The 22,568-nt window shown below is 46.3% G+C and overlaps 1 protein-coding gene across 3 annotated transcripts in view; it reads right to left on the bottom strand.

The window, feature by feature from the left end:
- canx (calnexin) overlaps nucleotides 1–22,568 on the bottom strand; it is an 85,497-nt gene that overhangs the window by 24,372 nt on the left and 38,557 nt on the right. For all 3 annotated transcript variants that reach the window (XM_070877978.1, XM_070877980.1, XM_070877979.1), the window contains exons 4-8: nucleotides 22,375–22,433; nucleotides 21,498–21,639; nucleotides 13,473–13,554; nucleotides 9,101–9,293; nucleotides 147–336 (exon numbers count right to left, since the gene is read on the bottom strand). In XM_070877978.1, coding sequence (XP_070734079.1) covers nucleotides 147–336; nucleotides 9,101–9,293; nucleotides 13,473–13,554; nucleotides 21,498–21,639; nucleotides 22,375–22,433 — 666 coding nt within the window. The remainder of the gene's footprint in view (nucleotides 1–146; nucleotides 337–9,100; nucleotides 9,294–13,472; nucleotides 13,555–21,497; nucleotides 21,640–22,374; nucleotides 22,434–22,568) is intronic.

The following is a 22,568-nucleotide window of genomic DNA, read 5'->3' as shown; positions in this document are numbered from 1 at the left end:
CTGTCACTGAGAGGGATCGAGTCAGTGGCTAGGGAACGGAGTTGGTGCTGATGACTGAAAACAATGGTTTCGGCCTTCCCAATATTTGCTTGGAGGAAATACAATCTTAAGTCCTTGACGGACTTGCAGCAAACCAAGTTACTCACCAGTCTTCAGGTTTAAATGCATCAGGGTCAGAGATTTTTGGTCTCTCATCCCAGTCTTCTGGTTTTTGGTCATCTGGATCTTCAATCTCTTTCGGAGGATTAATGGGAGGAGTCATGTCTTCCAGGAGGCTGCCACTGTTGACAACAGTTTGGTCAATCAGAATCTGAAATGTGTTGTCAGGGTTGAGCACTACAAGGGGAGAAAAAAAAAGATTAAAAAATTAAAAGTTATTTTAAATAGAAAGATTTGCATTTATATAGCACCTTTCACGACCACCAGACAACTCAAAGCGCTTTACAGTCAATGGGATACTTTTGGAGTGTAGTCACTGTTGTATTGTAGGAAATGAGGCAGCCAACTTGCACACAGCAAGCTCCCACTAACAGCAAAGTGATAATGATCAGGTAATCTTTCTTTATGATGTTGATTGAGGGATAAATATCGGTCCCAGGACACCGGGGATAACTCCCCTGCTCTTCTTCGAGATAGCGTCATGGGATCTTTTACATCCACCCGAGCGCGCAGACAGGGCCTCGGTTTAATGTCTCATCCGAAACACGGCACCTCCCACAGTACAGCACTCCCTCAGTACTGCCCCTCCGACAGTGCGGCGCTCCCTCAGTACTCCCCCCCTCAGTACTGCCCCTCCGACAGTGCGGCGCTCCCTCAGTACTGCCCCAAAGCATCAGTTCCAGTCCCAGAGTGGGACTTGAACCCACAACCTTCTGACTCAGACGAGGGTGCTGCCCACTGAGCCACAGCTGACACGATGAGTTTAGTGTCATTTTTACAACTCCTCAATCTGAACAAAGAAAGTCAACCAGCCATCACTTCGTTGTGGGTCTTTGCATGGGATCCAGACAAACAGTGGCAAAAACTTCAGTCTGTTGCCTTAAACCTGTCAATTTAGATGCCCCCAAATTCAGTCAAAAACAGCAACACCATCGAATTATTGCAAAATAAAACTCAGCCAAGAAAGGTTAACCAGGCCTCAGCTACAAGCGTTGGCATTGTTCCAGTAGTTTCAGATGTATATTGCTCAGTTACTATAAGCTCGACAACGCCTCAATAATCAGAACTCTCATCCTGCTTTTCAAATCCCTCCATGACCTCTAATCTCCTGCAGCCCCACAACCCCCGCCCCAGATATATCAGCGTTCCTCCAATTCTGCCCTCCTGAGCATCCCTGATTATAATCGCTCAACCATTGGTGGCCATGCCTTCAGCTGCTTGGGCCCCAAACTCTGGAACTCCCTCCCTAAACCTCTCCGCCTTCAAGACGCTCCTGAACAGGCTTTTGGTCATCTGTTCAAATATCTCTCGTGTGGCTCGGTGTCAAATTTAGTCTACATAGAACATAAGAACATAAGAATTAGGAACAGGAGTAGGCCATCTAGCCCCTCCAGCCTGCTCCGCCATTCAAAAAGATCATGGCTGATCTGGCCGTGGACTCAGCTCCACTTACCCGCAACCCTTAATTCCCTTATTGGTTAAAAATCTATCTATCTGTGATTTGAATACATTCAATGAGCTAGCCTCAACTGCTTTCTTGGGCAGAGAATTCCACAGATTCACAACCCTCTGGGAGAAGAAATTCCTTCTCAACTCGGTTTTAAATTGGCTCCCCTGTATTTTGAGGTTGTGCCCCCTGGTTCTAGTCTCCGACCAGTGGAAACAACCTCTCCACCTCTATCTTGTCTATCCCTTTCATTATTTTAAATGTTTCAATAAGATCACCCCTCATCCTTCTGAACTCCAACGAGTAAAGACCCAGTCTACTCAATCTATCATCATAAGGTAACCCCCTCATCTCCGGAATCAGCCTAGTGAATCGTCTCTGTACCCCCTCCAAAGCCAGTATATCCTTCCTTAAGTAAGGTGACCAAAACTGCACGCAGTACTCCAAGTGCGGCCTTACCAATACCCTATACAGTTGCAGCAGGACCTCCCTGCTTTTGTACTCCATCCCTCTCGCAATGAAGGCCAACATTCCATTCGCCTTCCTGATTAGCTGCTGCACCTGCAAACTAACTTTTTGGGATTCATGCACAAGGACCCCCAGGTCCCTCTGCACCGCAGCATGTTGTAATTTCTCCACATTCAAATAATATTCCCTTTTGCTGTTTCCCTCCCCCCCCCCCCCCAAGGTGAATAACCTCACATATTCCGACATTGTATTCCATCTGCCAAACCTTAGCCCATTCGCTTAACCTATCTAACGCTCTTTGCAGCCTCTCCGTGTCCTCTACACAACCCGCTTTCCCACTAATCTTTGTGTCATCTGCAAATTTTGTTACACTGCACTCTGTCCCCTCTTCCAGGTCATCTATGTATATTGTAAACAGTTGTGGTCCCAGCACTGATCCCTGTGGCACACCACTAACTACCGATTTCCAACCCGAAAAGGACCCATTTATCCCGACTCTCTGCTTTCTGTTAGCTAGCCAATTCTCTATCCATGCTAATACATTTCCTCTGACTCCACGTACCTTTATCTTCTGCAGTAACCTTTTGTGTGGCACCTTATCGAATGCCTTTTGGAAATCTAAATACACCACATCCATCGGTACACCTTTATCCACCATGCTCGGTTATATCCTCAAAGAATTCCAGTAAATTAGTTAAACATGATTTCCCCTTCATGAATCCATGTTGCGTCTGCTTGATTGCACTATTCCTATCTAGATGTCCCGCTATTTCTTCCTTAATGATAGCTTCAAGCATTTTCCCCACTACAGATGTTGAACTAACCGGCTTATAGCTACCTGCCTTTTGTCTGCCCCCTTTTTTAAACAGAGGTGTTACATTAGCTGCTTTCCAATCCACTGGTATCTCCCCAGAGTCCAGAAAATTTTGGTAGATTAAAACGAATGCATCTGCTATAACTTCCGCCATCTCTTAATACCCTGGGATGCATTTCATCAGGACAGGGGACTTGTCTACCTTGAGTCCCATTAGCCTGTCCAGCACTACCTCCCCAGTGATTGTCTCAAGATCCTCCCTTCCCACATTCCCTTGACCAGCATTTTTGGCATGGTTTTTGTGTCTTCCACTGTGAAGACCGAAGCAAAATAATTGTTTAAGGTCTCAGCCATTTCCACATTTCCCATTATTAAATCTCCCTTCTCATCTTCTAAGGGACCAACATTTACTTTAGTCACTCTCTTCCATTTTATATATTTGTAAAAGCTTTTACTATCTGTTTTTAATGTTTTGCGCAAGTTTACTTTCATAATGGGGTACCCAGCTGTTTACATTGTACATTAATGATTTAGACGAGGGGGATTAAATGTAGTATCTCCAAATTTGTGGGTGGCAGCGTGAGCTGCGAGGAGGATGCTATGAGGCTGCAGAGTGACTTGGATAGGTTAGGTGAGTGGGCAAATGCATGGCAGATGAAGTATAATGTGGATAAATGTGAGGTTATCCACTTTGGTGGTAAAAACAGAGAGACAGACTATTATCTGAATGGTGACAGATTAGGAAAAGGGAAGGTGCAACGAGACCTGGGTGTCATGGTACATCAGTCATTGAAGGTTGGCATGCAGGTACAGCAGGCGGTTAAGAAAGCAAATGGCATGTTGGCCTTCATAGCGAGGGGATTTGAGTACAGGGGCAGGGAGGTGTTGCTACAGTTGTACAGGGCCTTGGTGAGGCCACACCTGGAGTATTGTGTACAGTTTTGGTCTCCTAACTTGAGGAAGGACATTCTTGCTATTGAGGGAGTGCAGCGAAGATTCACCAGACTGATTCCCGGGATGGTGGGACTGACCTATCAAGAAAGACTGGATCAACTGGGCTTGTATTCACTGGAGTTCAGAAGAGTAAGAGGGGACCTCATAGAAACGTTTAAAATTCTGACGGGTTTGGACAGGTTGGATGCAGGAAGAATGTTTCCAATGTTGGGGAAGTCCAGAACCAGGGGTCACAGTCTAAGGATAAGGGGTAAGCCATTTAGGACCGAGATGGGGAGAAACTTCTTCACCCAGAGAGTGGTGAACCTGTGAAATTCTCTACCACAGAAAGTAGTTGAGGCCAATTCACTAAATATATTCAAAAGGGAGTTAGATGAAGTCCTTACTACTCGGGGGATCAAGGGGTATGGCGTGAAAGCAGGAATGGGGTACTGAAGTTTCACGTTCAGCCATGAACTCATTGAATGGCGGTGCAGGCTAGAAGGGCTGAATGGCCTGCTCCTGCACCTATTTTCTATGTTCCTATGTAATCTATCTTTCCTTTCTTTATTGCTTTCTTAGTCATTCTTTGCTGTCGTTTAAAATTTTCCCAATCTTCTAGTTTCCCACTAACCTTGGCCACCTTATACGCATTGGTTTTTAATTTGATAACTCTCCTTTATTTCCTTGGTTATCCACGGCTGGTTAACCCTTCTCTTACCGCCCTTCTTTTTCACTGGACCAAAGTCTATTACCACCCTGTGTATGTAGATGTGTTTCCCAACTTCACTCCTGAAAGGCCTGGCTCTAATTTTAGTTATCAAGAAGGTATCAATCTTCAATTTAACAAACCAATGACCCGGCATCAACTGTTGTTTGCGGAAGAGAGTTCCAAACTTCTACCGCCCTTTGTGTGGAGAAATGTTTCCCAACTTCACTCCTGAAAGGTCTGGCTCTAATTTTTAAGCTACGCCCCCCTAGTCCTAGACTCCCCAACCAGCAGAAATAGTTTCTCTCTATCTACCCTATCTGTTCCCCCTAATATCTTGACAACTTTGGTCAAATTACCTAAATTAGAGGGAATACAACCCGAATGTGTGTAATCTCTCCTCGTAATTTAACCCTTGGAGTCCAGTTATCATTCTGGAAAACTCTACGCTGCAATCCCTCCAAGGCCAATATACCCTTCCTGAGTGTAGTGCCCAGAACTGCTCAGTGCTCCAGGTGTGGTCTAACCAGGGCTTTATATGGGCAGGCAGGGGACCACAAACAGGTTTCACTATTCCTCCCAGCTCAATGTCGCCCCTGGTGCTTTGCCTTGGTGCGATCTGCCTAGATCGAGCCTCGTCTGTGCCACTCGACACCGAGGGAAATGAGGCAAGGGATGCAAGGCTCCGGGGAAGTGCAGTGCGGTTGGAGCGCTGCACTGCCGGAGGTGCCGTCTTTCACACGAGATGTAGAACCGAGAACCCGTCTGCTCTCTTGGGTGGAACTAAATGATCCCACTATTTGGTGCCCTGGCCAAAAACTAGGCCGACACACTCAGTGCCATACTGAGAGTGTGCTGCACTGCCGGAGGTGCCCTCTTTCGGATGAGACGTTAAACAGAGGCTCCGGCTGCGCTCAGGTGGTTGTAAAAGATCCCACAGACACTATTTCAAAGAGCAGGAGAGTTCGCCCCGGTGTCCTAGGGCCAATATTTATCCTTCCAACCAACATCACAAACAGATTATCTGGTCGTCATCGTATTGCTGTGTCTAAATTGGCTGTCACGTTGACTATGAACATTCCCTCTAAACTGCGTGGCCAATCCCGCACAGCCCTTTTCAAATGTGAAATTTTGCGTGTAACTTTGAATGGGCCACACAACCCATTGAAGGAGGCGGTGCAACAAAGGTTCATAGAAACATAGAAAATAGGTGCAGGAGTAGGCCATTCGGCCCTTCGAGCCTGCACCGCCATTCAATGAGTTCATGGCTGAACATGCAACCTCAGTACCCCATTCCTGCTTTCTCGCCATACCCCTTGATCCCCCTAGTAGCAAGGACTACATCTAACTCCTTTTTGAATATATTTAGTGAATTGGCCTCAACAACTTTCTGTGGTAGAGAATTCCACAGGTTCACCACTCTCTGGGTGAAGAAGTTTCTCCTCATCTCAGTCCTAAATGGCTTACCCCTTATCCTTAGACTGTGACCCCTGGTTCTGGACTTCCCCAACATTGGAAACATTCTTCCTGCATCTAGCCTGTCTAAACCCGTCAGAATTTTAAACGTTTCTATGAGGTCCCCTCTCATTCTTCTGAACTCGTGAATACAAGCCCAGTTGATCCAGTCTTTCTTGATATGTCAGTCTCGCCATCCCGGGAATCAGTCTGGTGAACCTTCGCTGCACTCCCTCAATAGCAAGAATGTCCTTCCTCAAGTTAGGAGACCAAAACTGTACACAATACTCCAGGTGTGGCCTCACCAAGGCCCTGTACAATTGTAGTAACACCTCCCTGTCTCTGTACTCCAATCCCCTCACTATGAAGGCCAACATGCCATTCGCTTTCTTAACCGCCTGCTGTACCAGCATGCCAACCTTCAATGACTAATGTACCATGACACCCAGGTCTCGTTGCACCTTCCTTTTTCCTCATCTGTCGCCATTCAGATAATAGTCTGTCTCTCTGTTTTTACCACCAAAGTGGATAACCTCACATTTATCCACATTATACTTCATCTGCCATACATTTGCCCACTCACCTAACCTATCCAAGTCACTCTGCAGCCTCACAGCATTCTCCTTGCAGCTCACACTGCCACCCAACTTAGTGTCATCCGCAAATTAAGAGATACTACATTTAATCCCCTCGTCTAAATCATGAATGTACAATGCCCCAGCACAGAACCTTGCAGTACCCCACTAGTCACTGCCTGCCATTCTGAAAAGTACCCATTTAATCCTACTCTTTGCTTCCTGTCTGCCAACCAGTTCTCAATCCATGTCAGCACACTACCCCCAATCCCATGTGCTTTAACTTTGCACATTAATCTCTTGTGTGGGACCTTGTCGAAAGCCTTCTGAAAGTCCAAATACACCAACTGGTTCTCCCTTGTCTACTCCACTGGAAACATCCTCAAAAAATTCCAGAAGATTTGTCAAGCATGATTTCCCTTTCACAAATCCATGCTGACTTGGACCTATCATGTCACCTCTTTCCAAATGCGCTATGACATCCTTAATAATTGATTCCATCATTTTACCCACTACTGAGGTCAGGCTGACCGGTCTATAATACATTGTTTTCTCTCTCCTTTTTTAAAAAGTGGGGTTACATTGGCTACCCTCCACTCGATAGGAACTGATCCAGAGTCTATGGAATGTTGGAAAATGACTGTCAATGCATCCGCTATTTCCAAGGCCACCTCCTTAAGTACTCTGGGATGCAGTCCATCAGGCCCTGGGGATTTATCGGCCTTCAATCCCATCAATTTCCCCAACACAATTTCCCAACTAATAAGGATTTCCCTCAGTTCCTCCTTCTTACTAGACCCTCTGACCCCTTTTATATCCGGAAGGTTGTTTGTGTCCTCCTTAGTGAATACCGAACCAAAGTACTTGTTCAATTGGTCTGCCATTTCTTTGTTCCCCGTTATGACTTCCCCTGATTCTGACTGCAGGGGACCTACGTTTGTCTTTACTAACCTTTTTCTCTTTACATATCTATAGAAGCTTTTGCAGTCCGTCTTAATGTTCCCTACAAGCTTCCTCTCGTACTCTATTTTCCCTGCCCTAATCAAACCCTTTGTCCTCCTCTGCTGAGTTCTAAATTTCTCCCAGTCCCCGGGTTCGCTGCTATTTCTGGCCAAATTATATGCCACTTCCTTGGCTTTTAACTATCCCTGATTTCCCTTGATAGCCACGGTTAAGCCACCTTCCCTTTTTTATTTTTACGCCAGACAGGGATGTACAATTGTTGTAGTTCATCCATGCGGTCTCTAAATGTCTGCCATTGCCCATCCACTGTCAACCCCTTCAGTATCATTCATCAATCTATCCTAGCCAATTCACGCCTCATACCTTCAAAGTTACCCTTCTTTAAGTTCTGGACCATGGTCTCTGAATTAACTGTTTCATTCTCCATCCTAATGTAGAATTCCACCATATTATGGTCACTCTTCCCCAAGGGGCCTTGCACAACGAGATTGCTAATTAATCCCCTCTCATTACACAACTCCCAGTCTAAGATGGCCTCCCCCTAGTTGGTTCCTCGACATATTGGTCTCGAAAACCATCCTTTATGCACTCCAGGAAATCCTCCTCCACCGTATTGCTTCTAGTTTGGTTAGCCCAATCTATGTGCATATTAAAATCACCCATGATAACTGCTGCACCTTTGATGCATGCACCACTAATTTCCTGTTTGATGCCCTCCCCAACATCACTACTACTGCTTGGAGGTCTGTACACAACTCCCACTAACGTTTTTTGCCCTTTGGTGTTCTGTAGCTCTACCCATATAGATTCCACATCATCCAAGCTAATGTCCTTCCTAACTATTGCATTAATCTCCTCTTTAACCAGCAATGCTACCCCACCTCCTTTTCCTTTTATTCTATCCTTCCTGAATGTTAACGTCTTATTTAAGGAGTGATATACTTGCATTGGAGGCAGTTCAGAGAAGGTTCCCGAGGTTGATTCCTGAGATGAAAGGGTTGTCTTAGAAAGAAAGGTTGCGCAGTTTAGGCCTATACTCATCTTGGAGTTTAGAAGAATGAGAGGTGATCTCTATTGAAACGTACAAGATTCTGAGGGGGATTGACAGGGTAGATGCAGAGAGGGTGTTTCCCCAGGGGTCACAGTCTGAGGGGAAGGGGTCGGCCATTTAGGACTGAGATGGAGGGATTTCTTCACTCAGAGGGTGGTGAATCTTTGGAATTCTCTGCCCCAGAGGGCTGTGGATGCTCAGTCTCTGAATATATTCAAGGCTGAGATCGGTAGATTTTTGGAATCTCGGGGAATCAAGGGATATGGGGATCGGGCGGGAAAGTGGAGTTGAGAGGTCGATATCAGCCGTGATCTTATTGAATGGCGGAGCAGGCTCAAGGAGTCGTGTGGCCGACTCCTGCTCCTTATTATGTTCCTAACCGCGCATCCAAAATAAATTAGGGGGAACATTGATGAGTAGACTTCAAAAGTGGTGTGAAAGGCGCTCTACAAATGCAGGTCTTTCTAGCAAAGTTCCATTAGTGTGGACAGAGCTACTGATAAACAGGGACCGCCCGTGTAAATACCTAGCGAGTAGAGGTGAGTCTTCTTGTCGGTGTAATAGCTTTTCAGGTCCACATCAGAGCGTTTTGCGTGTTTCTCCTCGTACTCTCCCGTTTTGAGGTTCTTGTGCCTGAAGATGAAGTGGAGTTTGTAATCTTCGCCACACTTGTCTGGGCCAAACATGATGGTGTACGGAGTTTTGTCGTAAAACTTCTCCTACGGAGGAAAGATAAGCAACCAAATTAGAATTTGTCAATAGATCCAAGTCCATTGTAGCCAGAGGCAAAGCTTGGAAGATGAGGAGGAGGATAGCTCAGTGGTTCTGTTACTGAACCATAGAAACATAAGAAAATAGGCGCAGGATTAGGCCATTCGAGCCTGCACCACCATTCAATATGATCATGGTTGATCATGCAACTTCAGTACCCCATTCCTGCTTTCTCTCCGTACCCCTTGATCCCTTTTGTCACGAGGGCCACATTTAACTCTCTTTTGAATATATCTAATGAACTGGCCTCAACAACTTTCTGTGGTAGAGAATTCCACAGGTTCACAATTCTCTGGGTGAAGAAGTTTCTCCTCATCTCGGTCCCAAATGGCTTACCCCTTATCCTTAGACTGTGACCCCTGGTTCTGGACTTCCCCAACATCGGGAACATTCTTCCTGCATCTAACCTGTCCAGTCCCTTCAGAATTTTATATGTTTCTATGAGATCCCCTCTCATTCATCTAAATTCCACGGAATACAAGCCTAGTCGATCCGGTCTTTCTTCATATGTCAGTCCTGTCATCCCGGGAATCAGACTGGTGAACTGAGCCCTGGACTGCTGACCCAGAGACAGGAGTTCAAATCCCACCGCGGCTGCTGGGGAATTTAAATTTAGTTAATTGAATGAAACCTGGAATAAAAGGGTAGTATCAATGATGGTAACCATGGAATTACCGGATTATCGTTAAAAACCCAACTGGTTCACTAATGTCCTTTAGGGAAGGAAATCTGCCGCCCTTACCCGGTCTGACCAACATGCGACCAACAAATGGCCCAGCAAGCCTCCCAAGGGCAATTTAGGATGGACAATAAATGCCGGCATTGCCAGCAATAGCCACATCCCGTGAATGAATAAAGAAAGTGAAGGGATTAAAGAGCAACAGATTGATCACCTTCTAAAAAAGGTGGATGAAGACTAAAACAGTAAAGATTGGAGTACAAGAGTAAAGATGTCATACTGCAATTATATCGGGCCCTGGTAAGACCACACCTGGAGTATTGTGTACAGTTTTGGTCTCCTTACATAAGGAAGGATATACTTGCCATAGAGGGAGTGCAACGAAGGTTCACCAGACTGATTCCTGGGATGGGGGGATTGTCCTATGACGAGAGATTGAGCAGACTAGGCCTATATTCAAGTTGAGATGATGAGAGGTGATCTCATTGAAACATACATAATTCTGACAGGGTAGATGTAGGGAGGGTGTTTCCCCCGGGCTGGGGAGTCTAGAACCAGGGCTCGGCCATTTAGGACTCCGATGAGGAGAAATTTCTTCACTCAGAGGGTGGTGAATGTTTGGAATTCTCTGCCTCGGAGGCTCAGTCGTTGAGTATATTTATGAGATTGATAAATTTTTGGATATTAAGCGAATCAAGGGATAGGGCAGGAAAGGAGCTGAGGTAGATCAGCCGTGATCTTATTAAATGGCGGAGCAGGCTCGGGGGCTGTATGGCCAACTCCTGTTCCTAATTGTTATGCTCTTATGAGAGAGAGAAGGGGGGGAGGAAGAGAGAGAGAAGGGGGGGGAGGAAGGGAGAGAGAAGGGGGGGGAAGGAAGGGAGAGAGAAGGGGGGGGAAGGAAGGGAGAGAGAAGGGGGGGGGGAGAAGAGAGAAGGGGGGGAGAAGAGAGAAGGGGGGGGGAGAAGAGAGAAAGGGGGGGGAGAAGAGAGAAAGGGGGGGGGAGAAGAGAGAAAGGGGGGGGAGAGAAGGGGGGGGAAGAGAGAGGGGGGGGGAAGAGAGAGGGGGGGGGAAGAGAGAGGGGGGGGAAGAGAGAGGGGGGGGAAGAGAGAAAGGGGGGGGAAGAGAGAAAGGGGGGGGGGGGGAAGAGAGAAAGGGGGGGGGAAGAGAGAAAGGGGGGGGGAAAGAGAGAAAGGGGGGGGGAAAGAGAGAAAGGGGGGGGGGGAAAGAGAGAAAGGGGGGGGGGAAAGAGAGAAAGGGGGGGGGAAGAGAGAAAGGGGGGGGAAGAGAGAAGGGGGGGGGGAAGAGAGAAAGGGGGGGGGAAGAGAGAAAGGGGGGGGGAAGAGAGAAAGGGGGGGGGAAGAGAGAAAGGGGGGGGGAAAGAGAGAAAGGGGGGGGGAAAGAGAGAAAGGGGGGGGGGAAGAGAGAAAGGGGGGGGGGAAAGAGAGAAAGGGGGGGGGGAAAGAGAGAAAGGGGGGGGAAGAGAGAGGAAGGTAAAAGTGGATTGAGTCCTCGGAAAAGACGGAGAACACAAAACCATATTGCGGTATCAGGGTACATGTTCATCTATCGCAAAACACTAGAGGGAGTGCAGCGAAGGTTCACCAGACTGATTCCTGGGATCAGATGAGCCATCGCGGTGGAGAGGCAAACAGCAAGTGGCTGTTGCTAAATACTCCCCATGAGACGATTGGATAGTACGCTTCAGGCATGTTGTACCGCTCAATATAACAAGAGCCTCAATCACTGACCAAGACAGAATTGGTAAGAAGCTGCTGCTGTGTTTAGTTAAACATGCCCCATCAGTGGCTAAACATAACAGTTGACATGGTCCCAAGATATACACCCCAGGAAGGTCGTGGTTTGATCCCAAGTAAAACATAGTCGAGCGAAACTTCAAATGCAATCACAGTACAATTGCTTACGAATGAGGCATCGACACTAAACTACTTCTGGTAATATTATTAAACGAATGCACCGCCAATATTCCCTCACTCCAGTCCTTGGGTTTATTTAGCACATTTCTCAACCTTGGGTTGTCCCAAAGCAACTTACAGCCAATGAATTACTTTTTGAAGCGTAGTCACTGTTGTAATGTAGGAAAAGCAGCAGCCCAATTTTCACACAGCAAGCTCCCACAAACAAATAGTCTGTTTTCTTAGTTGTGTTGGTCGAGGGATATTGGGCCAGGATACCGGGAGAACCCCACTGCTCCTCAAAATAGTCGCCATGGGATCTTTTAACATTCTTCAGGGATTTGGTTTAACGTCTCATCTGAAAGATTGCCCCTCCGACAGTGCGACACTCCCCCTCCGACACTCCCCCAGCGCCGCCCCCTCTCAGACACGCGCCCCCGGCTCCGCCCCCCTCAGACACGCCCCCGGCTCCGCCCCCCTCAGACACTCCCCCAGCGCATTGCATTGTGTTGTAGAGGACAGAGAGAGGCTGCAAAGAGATTTAGATAGGTTAAGCGAATGGGCTAAGGTTTGGCAGATGGAATACAATATCGGAAAGTGTGAGGTCATCCACCTTGGGAAAAAAAAACAGTAAAAGGGAATATTATTTGAATGGGGAGAAATTACAACATGCTGAGGTGCAGAGGGACCTGGGGGTCCTTGTGCATGAATCCCAAAAAGTTAGTTTGCAGGTAATCAGGAAGGTGAATGGAATGTTGGCCTTCATTGCGAGAGGGATGGAGTACAAAAGCAGGGAAGTCCTGCTGCAACTGTACAGGGTATTGGTGAGGCCGCACCTGGAGTACTGCGTGCAGTTTTGGTCACCTTACTCAAGGAAGGATATACTAGCTTTGGAGGGGGTACAGAGACGATTCACTAGGCTGATTCCGGAGATGAGGGGGTTACCTTATGATGATAGATTGAGTAGACTGGGTCTTTATCGTTGGAGTTCAGAAAGATGAGGGGTGATCTTATAGAAACATTTAAAATCATGAAAGGGATCGACAAGATAGAGGCGGAGAGGTTGTTTCCACTGGTCGGGAAGACTAGAACTAGGGGGCACAGCCCAAAATACAGGGGAGCCAATTTAAAACCGAGTTGAGAAGGAATTTCTTCTCCCAGAGGGTTGTGAATCTGTGGAATTCTCTGCCGAAGGAAGCAGTTGAGGCTAGCTCATTGAATGTATTCAAGTCACAGATAGATAGATTTTTAACCAATAAGGGAATTAAAGGTTATGGGGAGCGGGCGGGTAAGTGGAGCTGAGTCCACGGCCAGATCAGCAATGATCTTGTTGAATGGCAGAGCAGGCAAGAGGGGCTAGATGGCCTACTCCTGTTCCTAATTCTTATGTTCTTATGTTCTTATTTCATTTGGATCAGGACACTGGACTCAAGGTTGACAATTTCAATTGGACACGAAGATGATCCTCAGCTGCAGCGATTCCGTCACCGGCTATTCCCGTAACACATGCAGTGAAACCAAATCTCACTCACCAGATTTAAGTCTTTGGTTTGCGACAGTAGCTTAATATATGCGCCACCACATTCAATTCCATTCTGAAAATTCACCTCGTACCTGAAAAGGTAAATTTATAGAGAAAAAACAATCAATTTTCAAGCTAAAATATTTTACACTTAAGCGTTAATTATTTGCACTTCTAACAACTTCTGCAAGTCTAACAACCGCCCTCAGTGCTGCCCCTGTGTAATCGCACTTACAGATACCGAACCAAGCTCTATAAAAATAAATCTTTGGTATTAGTAAAGAAAGAAACACTTAGATTTATATCACACCTTTCACAACCACTAGAACTAGGGGACATAGAATTAGGGACCGCCCATTTAAAACTAAGTCTGTGATGAGGAGGAATTTCTTCTCAGAGGGTTGTAAATCTGTGGAATTCTCTGCCCCAGAGAGCTGTGGAGGCTGGGTCATTAAATATATTTAAGACGGAGATAGACAGATTTGAGAGTGGTAAGGGAGTAAGGGGTTATGTGGAGCGGGCGGGGAAGTGGAGCTGAGTCCATAATCAGATCAGCCATGATCTTATTGAATGGCGGAGTAGGCTCGAGGGGCCAAATGGCCGACTCCTGCTCCTATTTCTTGTTATTTTCTTGGGTTATGTTCGCCATTATTACCCACTGCAAATTCCGGGTCATCAACGTTCCTCCCCCCGTCACACATTGGCTGTTTACGACCAGCAAGTTAAGAACATAAGAAATGGGAGCAGGAGTAGGGCATACGGCCTCTCGAGCCTGCTCCGCCATTTAATACGATCTTGGCTGATCCTATCATGGACGCAGGTCCACTTCCCTGCCCGCTTCCCATAACCCCATATCGGTTAAGAAACGGTCTATCTCTGTCTAAATTTATTCAATGTCCCAGCTTCCACAGCTCTCTGAGGCAGCGAATTCCACAGATTTACAACCCTCAGAAGAAATTTCTCCTCATCTCAGTTTTAAATGGGCGGCCCCTTAGTCCAAGATCATGCCCTCTAGTTCTAGTATCCCCCATCAGTGGAAACATTCTCTCTGCATCCACCTTGTCAAGCCCCCTCAATCTTATACGTTTCGAGAAGATCACCTCTCATTCTTCCGAATTCCAATGAGTAGAGGCCCAACCTACTCAACCTTTCCTCATAAGTCAACCCCCTCATCTCCGGAATCAACCGAGTGAACCTTCTCTGAACTACCTCCAAAGCAAGTACATCCTTTCGTAAATATGGAAACCAAAACTGTACGCAGTATTCCAGGTGTGGCCTCACCAATGCACTGTATAACTGTAGCAAGACTTCCCTGCTTTTATACTCCATCCCCTTTGCAACAAAGGCCAAGATTCCATTGGCCTTCCTGATCACTTGCTGTACCTGCATACTATCCTTTTGTGTTTCATGCACAAGTACCCCCAGGTCCCGCTGTACTGCAGCACTTTGCAATCTTTCTCCATTTAAATAATAACTTGCTCTTTGATTTTTTCTGCCAAAGTGCATGACCTCACACTTTCCAACATTATACTCCATCTGCCAAATTTTTGCCCACTCACTTAGCCTGCCTATGTCCTTTTGCAGATTGTTTTGTCCTCCTCACACATTGCTTTTCCTCCCATCTTTGTATCGTCAGCTAACTTGGCTACATTACACTCGGTCCCAAGTTAGACTGCCAATTCCTGGCGAACTGGTGGTCAGTCTCCTCTTTTAGCCCCACTCGAACTAGACCAAGACACCAAACTTATTTCACTCAAATTCTCTACTGCAGTTGGAGACAAAACTTCCATCCATTCTTCGGTTCAAGTCCCAGATATTAAATAAATGTTCTAGCTCACCGTGACCCCACAGTCCTCAGTAAATATCAATGATACGACTTGAATTTCCATAGAAAAATCACGGAACCTTACAACACAGGAGGCCTTTCGTCCACTGTGCCAGCTCTTTGAAGAATTATCCAATTAGTCCCACTCCGTCCTGCTCGTTTCCTATGTAGCCCTGAAAATGTCCTTCTCACATCCAATTCTCTTTTGAAAGCTACTATTGAATCTGCTTCCATCATCTTTTCAGGCAGCGCGTTCCAGAACGTAACAACTCCCCAACTTTCATATCGCCTCTGGTCCTTTTGCCAATCACCTTAAATCTGTGTCCTCTGGTTGCTAACAATTCTGCCACTGGAAGTGGTTTCTCCTCATTAACTATCAAAAGCCTTCATGATAGAAACATAGAAACTAGGTGCAGGGGTAGGCCGTTCGGCCCTTCGAGCCTGCACCGCCATTCAATATCATGTCTGATCATTCCCTCAGTACCCCTTTCCTGCTTTCTCTCCATACCCCTTGATCCCCTTAGCCGCAAGGGCCATATCTAACTCCCTCTTGAATATATCCAATGAACTGGCATTAAAAACTCTTAACAACTCTGAGTGAAGAAATTTCTCCTCATCTCGGTCCTAAATGGCCTACCCCTTATCCTAAGACTACGTCCCCTGGTTCTGGACCTCCAACATCGGGAACATTCTTCTTGCATCTAACCTGTCCAGTCCCGTCAGAATCTTATACGTTGCTATGAGATCCCCTCTCATCCTTCTAAACTCCAGTGAATAAAGGCCCAGTTGATCCAGTCTCTCCTCATATGACAGTCCAGCCATCCCTGGAATTAGTCTGGTGAACCTTAGCTGCACTCCCTCAATAGCAAGAACATCCTTCCTCAGATTAGGAGACCAAAACTGAACACAATATTCCAGGTGAGGCCTCACCAAGGCCCTCTACAACTGCAGTAAGACCTCCTTGCTGCTATACTCAAATCTCCTAGCTATGAAGGCCAACATACCATTTGCCTTCTTCACCGCCTGCTGTACCTGCATGCCAACCTTCAATGACTGATTAACCATGACACCCAGGTCTCGTTGCACCTCCCCTTTTCCTAATCTGCCGCCATTCAGATAATATTCTCCCTTCACGTTCTTGACGCCAACGTGGATAACCTCACATTTATCCACATTATACTGCATCTGCCATGCATTTGCCCACTCACCTAACCTGTCTAAATCACCCTGCAGCCTCTTAGTGTCCCCCTCACAGCTTAGTGTCATCTGAAAACTTGGGAGATATTACACTCAATTCCTTCATCTAAATCATTGATGTATATTGTAAAAAGCTGGGGTCCCAGCACTGAGCCCTGCGGCACTCCACTAGTCACTGTCTGCCATTCTGAAAAGGACCCGTTTATCCCGACTCTCTGCTTCCTGTCTGCCAACCAGTTCTCTATCCACGCCAGTACATTACCCCCAATACCATGCGCTTTGACTTTGCACACTAATCTCTTGTGGGACCTTGTCAAAAGCCTTTTGAAAGTCCAAATACACCACATCCACTGGTTCTCCCTTGTCCACTCTGCTAGTTACATCCTCAAAAAATTCCAGAAGATTCATCAAGCATGATTTCCCTTTCATAAATCCATGCTGACTTGATCCGATCCTGTCACCACTTTCCAAATGCGCTGTTATTTCATCTTTAATAATTGATTCCAATATTTTCCCCACTACTGATGTCAGGCTAACCGGTCTATAATTACCCGTTTTCTCCCTCCCTCCTTTTTTAACAGTGGTGTTACATTAGCTACCCTCCAGTCCATAGGAACTGATCGAGAGTCGATAAACTGTTGGAAAATGATCACCAATGCTTCCACTATTTCTAGGACCACTTCCTTAAGTACTCTGGGATACAGACTATCAGGCTCCAGGGATTTATCAGCTTTCAATCCCATCAATTTCCCGAACACAATTTCCCGGCTAATAAGGATATCCTTCAGTTCCTCATTCTCACTAGACCCACTGTCCCCTCGTACTTTCGGAAGGTTATTTGTGTCTTCCTTCGTGAAGACAGAACCAAAGTATTTGTTCAATTGGTCTGCCATTTCTTTGTTCCCCATTATAAATTCACCTGATTCTGACTGCAAGGGACCTACGTTTGTCTTCACTAATCTTTTTCTCTTCACATATCTATAGAAGCTTTTGCAGTCAGTTTTTACGTTCCCTGCAAGCTTCCTCTCGTACTCTTTCCCCCTCTTAATTAAACCCTTAGTCCTTCTCTGTTGAATTCTAAATTTCTCCCAGTCCTCAGGTTTGTTACTTTTTCTAGCCAATTTATATGCCTCTTTCTTGGTTTTAACACTATCCTTAATGTCTCTTGTTAGCCACAGTTGAGCCACCTTCCCAGTTTTATTTTTTACTCCAGACAGGGATGTACAATTGCTGAAGTTCATCCATGTGATCTTTAAATGTTTTCCATTGCTTATCCACCGTCAACCCTTTAAGTATCCTTTCCCAGTCAATTCTAACCAATTCACACCTCATACCGTCGAAGTTATCTTTCCTCAAGTTCAGGACCCTAGTTTCCAAATTAACTGTGTCACTCTCCATCTTAATAAAGAATTCTATCATATTATGGTCACTCTTCCCCAAGGGGCCTTGCACAACAAGATTGCTAATTAGTCCCTTCTTAATTCACATCACCCAGTCCAGAATGGCCAGCTCTCTAGTTGGTTCCTCGACATATTGGTCTAGAAAGCCATTCCTAATACACTCCAGGAAATCCTCCTTCACCGCATTGCTACCAGTTTGGTTAGCCCAATCAATATGTAGATTAAAGTCGCCCATGATAACTGCTGTACCTTTATTGCATGCATCCCTAATTTCTTGTTTGACGCTGTCCCCAACCTCACTACTACTGTTTGGTGGTCTGTACACAACTCCCACTAGCGTTTTCTGCCCTTTGGTATTCCGCTGCTCCACTCATACCGATTCCACATCATCCAAGCTAATGTCCCTCCTTACTATTGCATTAATTTCCTATTTAACCAGCAACACCTTTTCTCTCTGCCTATCCTTCCTAAAGGTTGAATACCCCTTGATGTTGAGTTCCCAGCCTTGGTCACCCTGGAGCCATGTCTCCGTGATGCCAATTACATAATTTCCTTCAACTGCTATCTGCGCAGTTAATTCGTCCACCTTATTCCGAATACTCCTCGCATTGAGGCACAGAGCCTTCAGGCTTGTCTTTTTAACACACTTTGCCCTTTAGAATTTTGCTGTAATGTAGCCCTTTTTGTTTTTTGCCTCGAGTTTCTCTGCCCTCCAACTTTACGATTCTCCTTTCTATCTTTTGCGTCTGCCTCCATTTTATTTCCCTCTGTCTCCGTGCATAGGTTCCCATGTTAGTTTAACTCCTCCCCAACAGCACTAGCAAACACTCCCCCTAGGACATTGGTTCCGGTCCTGCCCAGGTGCAGACCGTCCGGTTTGTACTGGTCCCACCTCCCCCAGAACCGGTTCCATCCCAGGAATTTGAATCCCTCCCTTTTGCACCGCTCCTCAAGCCACGTATTCATCTGAGCTATCCTGCGCTTCCTACTCTGACTAGCACGTGGCACTGGTAGCAATCTTGAGATTACTACTTTTGAGGTCCTACTTTTTAAATTTAGCTCCTAGCTCCCTAAATTCGTCTCGCAGGACGTCATCCCGTTTTTTACCGATATCGTAGGTACCTATATGCACCACGACAACTGGCTGTTCACCCTCCCTTTTCAAAATGTCCTGCACCTGCTCCGAGACATCCTTGACCTTTGCACCAGGGAGGCAACATACCATCCTGGAGTCGCAATTGCAGCAGCAGAAACGCCTATCTATTCCCCTTACAATCGAATCCCCTATCACTATAGCTCTCTTTCCTGCCCTCCTGTGCAGCAGAGCCAGCCACGGTGCCATGAACTTGGCTGCTGCTGCCCTCCCCTGATGAGTCATCCCCCTCAACAGTACCCAAAGCAGTGTATCTGTTTTGCAGGGGGATGACCGCAGGGGATCTCTGCACTACCTTCCTTCCACTGCTCTTCCTGTTGGTCACTCATTTACTATCTGGCTGTGTACCCTTTACCTGCGGTGAGACCAACTCGCTAAACGTGCTATTCAAGTCATTCTCAGCATCGTGCATGCTCCAGAGAGTGAATCCACCCGCAGCTCCAGTGCCGCAATGCGGTCCGTCAGGAGCTGCAGGCGGATACACTTCCCGCACATGTAGTCGTCAGGGACACCGGAAGCGTCCCTGGCTTCCCACATAGTACAGGAGGAGCATTACACATGTCCGAGCTCTCCTGCCATGTCTTAACCCTTAGATTAACTTAAATTGGCAACAATGCTAAAGGTTACTTATTGATATAGAAAAGAAAATGATTTTGAACACCTCTTATAGAATCTCCTCCTAAACTTCTCTGCTCCAAGGAGAACCCCAGTTTCACCACTCTCTCCATGTAACTGAAGTCCCTGATACACCTTCTAGTAAATCTCCTCTGCACCCGCTCTATGGCCTTAAAATTCTTCCCAAGTGTGGTGGCCAGAATTGAACCCAATACTCCAGCTGAGGCCTAACCAGTGATTTATAAAGGTTTAGCAGGACACTTTGTAAAGCAAAATTCAGACAGGCAGAATCAGTTTGGATTTATGAAGGGGAAGTCATGTTTGACAAATAGAATTCTTTGAGGATGTAATGAACAGGGTGGCTAAGGGGAACCAGTGGATGTGGTGTATTTATACTTCCAGAAGGCATTTGACAAGGCGTCACATAAAAGGTTACTGCACAAGATAAAAGTTCACGGGGTTGGGGGGTAATATATTAAGCATGAATAGAGGATTGGCTAACGAACAGAAAACAGAGTAGGGATAAATGTTTCATTCTCAGGTTGGCAAAGTAACCAGTGGGGTGCCGCAGGGATCAGTGCTGGGACCCCAACTATTTACAATCTATATAAACGACTTGGAAGAAGGGATTGAGTGTAACGTAGCCAAGTTTGCTGACGATACAAAGATGGGAGGAAAAGCAATGTGTGAGGAGGGCACAAAAAATGTGTAAAAGGACATAGACAGGCTAAGTGAGTGGGCAAACATTTGGCAGATGGAGTATAATGTTGGAAAGTGTGAGGTCATGCACTTTGGCAGAAAAAAAAAGTCAAAGACCAAGTTATTATTTAAATGGAGAAAGTTTGCAAAGTGCTGTAGTACAGCAGGACCTGGGGGGCACTTGTGATAAAACACAAAAGGTTAGTATGCAGGTACAGCAAGTGATCAGGAAGCCCAATGGAATATTGGCCTTTATTGCAAAGGGGATGGAGTATAAAAGCAGGGAAGTCTTGCTACAGTTGCACAGGGTATTGGTGAGGCCACACCTGGAGTACTGCGTGTAGTTTTGTTTTCCATATTTACGAAAGGATATACTTGCTTTGGAGACAGTTCAGAGAAGGTTCACTAGGTTGATTCCGGAGATGAGGGGGTTGACTTATGAGGAAAGGTTGAGTAGGTTGGGCCTCTACTCATTGGAATTCAGAAGAATGAGAGGTGATCTTATCGAAATGTATAAGATTATGAGGAGACTTGACAAGGTGGATGTAGAGAGGATGTTTCCACTGACAGGGGAGACTTGAACTAGAGAGCATGATCTTAGAATAAGGGGCCGCCCATTTAAAACAGAGGAGAAGAAAATTCTTCTCTCAGAGGGTTGTGGATCTGTGGAATTCGCTGACTCAGAGAGCTGTGGAAGCCGGGACATTGAATAAATTTAAGACAGAGATAGACAGTTTTTTGAATGATAAGGGAATAAAGATTATGGAGAGCAGGCAGGGAAGTGGACTTAAGTCCATGATCGGATCAGCCATGATCGTACTAAATGGCGGAGCAGGCTCGAGGGGCCGTATGGCCTGCTCCTGTTTCTTATGTTCTTATGCGCTCTATTCCTCTAATAATAAAGCCCAGGATCCCAAATGCTTTTTTAAAAAACAGCCTTCTCGACTTGGCCTGCTACCTTCAAAGAATGATTCATAAAGCTCACTGTGCATCACACATCGATCAGATCGTCCTGCTGAGGATCCTGGAGTCTTCAATCCCAACACTGGGACGCAGTGAAGATCCAGGAACCATTGCCTACAATCTAACGAGTCACATACACATTGAAAACATATTTCAACACATTAGTGATTAGGACACACTTACTGGAGGAAAAGTGGCTTGCTGTCAAACAAGAATGGTTGGTCCATCAATGCCGCGATTGCGTGATGCTTAGCACGGGTTTTGAGAACCAGCCCCATGTCCCCATGAAGCCTGGTGTCTTTCATGTCTTCCACCTCCCACTTGCCTGAAAAAAACAGAAAACACAAGAACTTGTCATCATCTTGTGGTTACTTACCAACCTACTCATCCTGATATCCTCCGATTAAACTGCCCCAGGCCCCCACCCCCCTAGTACGCCTGTGACCTACCCCCACCCCAATATCCCCATAACCTATCTACACCCCCATAACTCACCCCCTCAGTACCCCCGTAACTTAGCCCCCAAATACCCCCGTAACCTACCCCCACCTCACACCCAACTGTCACCCCTAATACCTTCAATAACCTATCCTTACCTCAATACCCCATAACCCCCTACCCTCAAAACCCACCACCCTCCCCAATAACCCCGTAACCTACCCAATACCACGAGTAGCCCCCACACCCCCCAGTATCTTCCTAGTTGTCCCCTAACCCTTCCCAATATCCTTCTCATGCCCGCCCACCTCCCTCTCCAGGCCAATATCCACAGAGTAGCCCCCAACCAATACCATCCGAGTGCCCCCACCACACCACCCCTACTAGTTTTGTGAGGGGCGTTCCTCCCCACACCCCATATTCTTTCCCGAAGGTGCCGGTTTATGCAAACCTAGTCTCATTTTTTAACCCCTTTAGCCCAGGTATCATTCTGGTGAATCTGCCCCTCCGAGGCAGATATACCCTCCCCGAGGGGCAGGGTCTGGAACTGAACACACTCACCGAATAAACATCACATGCACACATACAAAACTGCGTCAAAACGCAGAGAAAATTCTCTCACCGTCGTATTTTGCAATATCTTCATCGGTGTCTTCCTTTTTGGCCTTGGAGACGATCCAGCTACAACGTGAAGAGAACATGAATAAGCAAATGGCAACACTGTGCAGGCTCAAATCTCCAGACACATTTGTGGTGACACGAGACAGCTTTCCGTCATCTGCTTGACGCAACTGGCTCGAAGTTCAACCATCCTTG

Source organism: Pristiophorus japonicus, chromosome 4 (assembly GCF_044704955.1).
Source record: "Pristiophorus japonicus isolate sPriJap1 chromosome 4, sPriJap1.hap1, whole genome shotgun sequence".
Classification (NCBI taxonomy): Eukaryota; Metazoa; Chordata; class Chondrichthyes; family Pristiophoridae; genus Pristiophorus; species Pristiophorus japonicus.
This window is presented reverse-complemented; position numbering and strand designations above follow the sequence as displayed.